Source organism: Solanum pennellii, chromosome 1, assembly GCF_001406875.1.
Source record: "Solanum pennellii chromosome 1, SPENNV200".
In the NCBI taxonomy this organism is placed as follows: Eukaryota; Viridiplantae; Streptophyta; class Magnoliopsida; order Solanales; family Solanaceae; genus Solanum; species Solanum pennellii.
Window position 1 is genome coordinate 106,480,684 of NC_028637.1, and position 5,744 is coordinate 106,486,427.

The following is a 5,744-nucleotide window of genomic DNA, read 5'->3' on the forward strand; positions in this document are numbered from 1 at the left end:
TATATATATATATATATATATATATATACACATGTATATATATATATATATATGTATATATATATCCATTGAATTATTCATTAAAAAAATGTTCACTATTATTTTACGTAAATATTTTAGTTTAATCGACGAGAAAAGAAAAAAAATTACATTTTCATACAAAAAAAATAGGAAGTTTCTCACTATTTTAGTAAATATTTGTTCTCCATGATGCATTTTATCATATTAAGCATTTATTGCTATTTTAATGAAAAATTATATATAATAATAAACTATTAATTTAAATTAAATGATATAACCATAGTTCAATTTAAACGTACCTCGTAGCAAACTGTTGCTATTTCGCCTCTCATTGATGAATCTCGCTCGCCACTCTAGTTCTCGCTGGGCAGTCTCGCTCGCCTCTCTCACTTTTATACAAGCACAAATGTATAAACTGTTTTTGTATTAATATAAAGCGAGAGAAAATTGTATACATCCATATATTTTCTTTTCCTCTCTCTCCACTCCCAGATCCCGCTTGCCACTTTCACTTCACACAAATACAAATGTATACATTGCGTTTGTGTTTGTGTAAAGCGAGAGAAAATTGTATATACAAATACAAATGCATATATTTTCGTGCCATACACTTATGATTATACAATAATGATCTTCCCCAACCCAGTTTTCTTTTGTCTTTCTCGTTTTATACAAACACAATAATAATTGATATTTTTGTATATGTATACCGAAAACAGATTGTACAGTTGTTTTTTTATATATATATATAGCGAACATAGTCAGTTTGTTATGGAACATAATTATTCAAACTATAGTTATAACATACAAATATGATTTTTGTGTGACTATATATGAAAGTTGCTATTTCTTTTTACACATAAATTTACGCTCTGTGCCAAAAGTATGATATAATGAACCCGATGCGGACGAGCTGCATCCGTGTCTCTATTTAATTGATACTCCTTTTGTTTAAAAAAGAATGTTTCTATTTTCTTTTTAGTTTGTTCCAAAAAGAATGACCGCTTTCCTTTTTGTTAGGATCGTAAATAAGCAGGTGTAAACGCGGAAGCTAGCAATGCAAACCTCGAAAGACCACGAATAAGAAGACAACGAGAAATATACCAAAAGACACATAGATTTAACGTGGTTCAGTCGATCGACCTACGTCCACAAAGGAGATGAGCAATCCACTATAAATATGAGAGTACAAAATACAGAGGGAACAACCTCAACCAATTCACTCGGAATACATGGGAGGTTCACACAAGTGATAACGTATCAAGCTTGTGACCCACAAATTCTCCCCCTAACCAAAACTCTCAAAGCCCTTAAGACTACATTGTGAATGCTGATTAAGTTAGAAGGAACATGCCTCTATTTATAGAGTCCTAAACCTTTTCCTACCAGAAAAAGAATTAGTCAATCCAAAACCTTTTCCTAAAAGGAAAACCTATTTATGGTAAGAAATTTAGGGCAAATAAAACCCAACAATTTTTTGGCAATACTTTAACTTTAACTTTCCATGTGACAAATTTAAGACCACAAGATTAAAGAGCATTTTGGTACATTTGACATAACTTTAATTTAGAACCACAAGATTAAAAAATCTTCTTTCTTTTCTTAAACTCCGTTCCAAGTCAAATTAGGTTATCTTTTTTTAAACGGAGGGAGTAGTAAACTATACGTGCAACCACTGATTAAAGTCATGGTATAATTTTTATTATAGCCACGGCTCTATTGTGCAAACCTATGAACAGAGAAAAATAAGTCAAAACTCGTAAAACATGTTATGAACCCCTAATTATTTAGGATATATATTTTTCAGTTCTCAAATGTAGAAGCAAATGCTCTAAATTCTAATTAGTACGTCGAAAAGTGTCTAACAACTCAGTAAATTCGGTCTATAACCACTTAGATATTCTTAAAAAGGAATTTTGGGTGCAGTGGTGGACTTAGAGATAGTTAATTACCAAGTCTCACTTTGAATAGAAAAAAAAAAAAGAGAAATTTGAAAAAAAGCAATCAAGTGTTTTTTGCACTAATTTTTTTTGTCTCACCAACCAACTTCAAGAAAATGTTGACTCATTTTTGTTCTCATTAGTCATATTTTCGTATTTGCCTTACTATATATAGCCCATAAATTTGGCTCTCTCATCACCACAATCAATTCCATTTCTCTTCTATCTTCATTGGCTAAACAAGAAGCTACCTATTTATTTGTGGCAAAAAATATAATGGCTTTGGCTAATACACAAGTATTTTTGTTTCTTATAGAGTTTTCCTTCACGTTTGTTCTTAGTATGGCAAACTTTAACTACACTTGGGCCGGAGGAATGAAGTGGAACAAAACTAATTGCCCTTATGCTAATAATCACCCAAATGCTACTCAAACTTCGAATAAATTCAACGTTGGTGGTTCCGAAAATTGGCATTATGGCTTCGATTATATGGATTGGGCTCGCAAGAATGGCCCTTTCTTCGTAAATGATACATTAGGTACATACATATGTCTTCTTTCGTTTTAAAAATTGAATGGAATATATATAGAGTTACATGTCGCTATCTAGCTTATTAACTTTAAATTTCTATATAAATTCGTTTATTTATGCAACATGCAGTTTTCAAGTATGATGCACCAAGCCCAAATGGAGGATTTCCACATAGTGTATACTTATTACCAAACTATTGGAGCTTTATCAAGTGCGACTTAAGAAGAGCTAAGAGGATAGCAAATCCAAACCAAGGTGTTGGTGAAGGATTCGAGTTTGTGTTGAAGAAATCACAACCCTACTATTTTGCTTGTGGAGAACATGGAGGCATACATTGCAACAATGGTACCATGAAGTTTGTTGTCATGCCACTCAAACATTGGACTTTCTAAGTTACGTTGACTGTTTCTAAGCTTATCGAATAATTACGACACCAAATACAATACTTAGTAACTTTTTGCATTTTAGTTTTGTCTGGATTCAAAATAACGAGTCTTAACGTTGAGTTACACTTATTAGATACTCCTGTATTGAAATTTTATTTTGGATTTATTGTGGTTGAAGTTTTCACCGAAAAATAAATTGATAATGAGATACATATATATATATATGTAACTATTTCATGTTCAGATATTTGAATTGGTGACATGTCTTTCAGATAATTAATCTTGATATGTTTGCACGTTTTAACTCTGTCGTATCTTTTTATTTGTCAAATTAAATTTTTTGAAAGTTAAAATTACTAATTTTCAAAGTTAAAGTAAATTATGTTAATTTGATATTCTAAACAAAAATATTGGATATTTAAAAATTTTAAAAAAAAAATACCATAAACTGCAATATCATAAAATGTTAATCAAACTTTTCATAATCGACTCCTAAAAAAAATTATGATAAATTTGAAAAAGACGAAGGTAGTATACAATATATGCCTTTTGAGTTTTGCCTATTGTTAGGTACACTTCGTCATATGTATTATTTTAAAATATCTTTTGACTTTGACATTTGAAATAGAAAGAATCAGAGAAACTAGAGAATATGTTGATGAGCTGACTCATTGCATTGTTTCTTCATTTCTTGTATTAAATTAAAATTATACTAAATCACTATTTATAGAGAATTATAAAATAAATAAAACAGAAGGGCTAATATGGGAATATGCTATTTTCTTTATTAATTTTAAGCTAAGAAAAATGAAATATTACGGAATATTCCTAAGTTAAAAATTAATAAATATATTTTATCATTAATGTAAATCACAGAATAGAAGGAAAGAAGGAAAGAATATGAATTTTACACTACACAGACGCAAAATTACCCTTCCAATTTGTAATTTTTGAGGTATTAACTATAGTTAGAGTAATTTTATTGCGTTAAAAATATAAATGTTATAACTTTATTGAAATTTCAGTAACCGTATGTGAAATAAACAAATGCAATGAATTATTTGAGCCATAATAATTTAAAAGTTCAAAAAGATTGATTTAATAAACGTTTTTAAGTTATATTAATCCGTTTAAAATTTACTTCAAAATTTATGCAAACTAATTTAAACTTAATAATGAGCTGTACATCAACAAATTCCCTTTATTGTTTACTAACCAAATCAATTTTTTTATTAAAAAAATTCATGACTCGTGAGTCGTGATCATATACATATCGATGTTTTAACCAAACTAAGCCATTATATAAAGTCATTCACCAAAATAATACATTTTTCTAAAATTTTACAAAACTAGTATAAACGTATTCCACAGTAACGTTTTAGGATATATTTTATTTTTTAAAAGTTGATGGCGTCAGATTGATATACGTTACTCACAGTAACATTTTACTCCTAAAACGTTACTCATAGTAACGTTTTAGGAGTAAAACGTTACTGAAAATAACGTTTTAGGAGTAAAACGTTACTTACAGTAACGTATATCAACCTAATGCTGTTAGTTTTTAAAAAATAAAATATACCCTAAAACGTTACCGTGAAATACGTTTATACTAGTTTTGTAAAATTTTAGAAAAATGTATTACTTTGGTAAATTGTTTTATATAATGGCTTAGTTTGGTTAAAAATCCCATACATATCTAAACAACAAAATCTTAAGTTTTGCTACGATTTTTGTTTGAATCGATTTGATTTACATGCACGATCGACATTGCAAAAGTTTTTAGACTCAACAATAAATATATGTTCTATTCAACTTATTTAAATTAAACGAGTTATGTTTTCATAAATTAAACCTGCCACATAAAATAATAATAACGAGAGATATAGCAGTAAACATAGATCTAAACTGAAAACAACTTTACTGATAATAAAACTCCATTGAGTTAAGGATAGAATTTGCAGACATATATGGAATTAAAGAGACATAAATTGAAATAGATACTCAATGGAATTTAAGCATGAGACTAATGTTGTTCAACAAATAACAGGTGGGAGAGCAACCTTGTTGGTGTCATCAACAAAAACAACGACACGAGCACAATCCACTGGCAATGGAATTGACTTAGAAATGTTCAACACCTTAACATGAACACTTGGGTTCTCATTCTGAATTACACTCACTGCTTTAGCCACATTGCTTCCCATTAGCTCCGGCCACGATGACTTACCTACATGCATTAGCAAATACAGTCAAATCTCTCTATAACAATCAATCGTTATAAAATCAAGAAGCACAACAATATTTTAAATTTAACTTACCAGTAACCTTGCATGCGGAAGAACAACCAGCGGTACTCATATTTGGCTAATTAACTCTATTGTAAATGTGCAAATGGTTTGTAGAAAATCAGTCTAGGGGTGCCGATATTTATAGGTGTAATTTGTCTTTGCTTTTAATTTTTTTTCTATATTTGAACATTTACTTAGGAGTTGTTTAATTTATTAACATTTATAGAGATATCAAACACATAACTATATTGGGAAAACACATAAATTGCATTCTAAATTTGTCCCCGAAAAATACTTTTACTCTCCAAATATGTGTGGAGATTTCCTTACTATATCAATTTTCTAAGAGTTACGTGACATGGTTAGTCTTACGCTAAAATAATTTTAAAACAGCTCTAAAAGTATGTGTTTTTTTTTTAAAAAAAAATGGATTATCTTTTTTCTTTTTTAAGTACATATTATTTTAATCAGTGTATTTGTCCACATTTCTCATAGATTTATTTTGTGAAGAAAATTATTTTTCGTTAATATTTTGTATTTTTTCAAAAAAAAAAATCATATTTGAGTTTTGCTTTTAT

General features: G+C 29.0%; 2 protein-coding genes across 2 annotated transcripts; one reads left to right on the forward strand and one right to left on the reverse strand.

The window, feature by feature from the left end:
* Positions 1-2,175: 2,175 nt before the first annotated feature.
* On the forward strand, positions 2,176-3,077 carry LOC107031498. The gene is made up of 2 exons (XM_015232902.2): positions 2,176-2,499; positions 2,622-3,077. The coding sequence occupies exons 1-2, from the start codon at positions 2,238-2,240 to the stop codon at positions 2,882-2,884; spliced, it is 525 nt and encodes a 174-aa protein (XP_015088388.1). The 5' UTR covers positions 2,176-2,237; the 3' UTR covers positions 2,885-3,077.
* Positions 3,078-4,911: 1,834 nt separating this feature from the next.
* LOC114075589 (glu S.griseus protease inhibitor-like) lies at positions 4,912-5,236 on the reverse strand. The gene is made up of 2 exons (XM_027913971.1): positions 5,197-5,236; positions 4,912-5,105 (listed from the first exon to the last, which is right to left on the reverse strand). Exons 1-2 carry the CDS (start codon positions 5,234-5,236, stop codon positions 4,912-4,914), a joined length of 234 nt encoding a protein of 77 aa, XP_027769772.1.
* Positions 5,237-5,744: the final 508 nt, after the last annotated feature.

What these genes read in the sequence shown, in the direction of transcription:
- LOC107031498 (XM_015232902.2), top strand. Translation starts at nt 2,238, where the DNA reads ATGGCTTTGGCTAATACACAAGTATTTTTGTTTCTTATAGAGTTTTCC. An exon ending in CTTCGTAAATGATACATTAG is followed by an intron (nt 2,500 to 2,621) that starts GTACATACATAT and finishes TGCAACATGCAG; the next exon opens with TTTTCAAGTATGATGCACCA.
- LOC114075589 (XM_027913971.1), bottom strand. Translation starts at nt 5,236, where the DNA reads ATGAGTACCGCTGGTTGTTCTTCCGCATGCAAGGTTACTG. An exon ending in TTCCGCATGCAAGGTTACTG is followed by an intron (nt 5,106 to 5,196) that starts GTAAGTTAAATT and finishes TAATGCATGTAG; the next exon opens with GTAAGTCATCGTGGCCGGAG.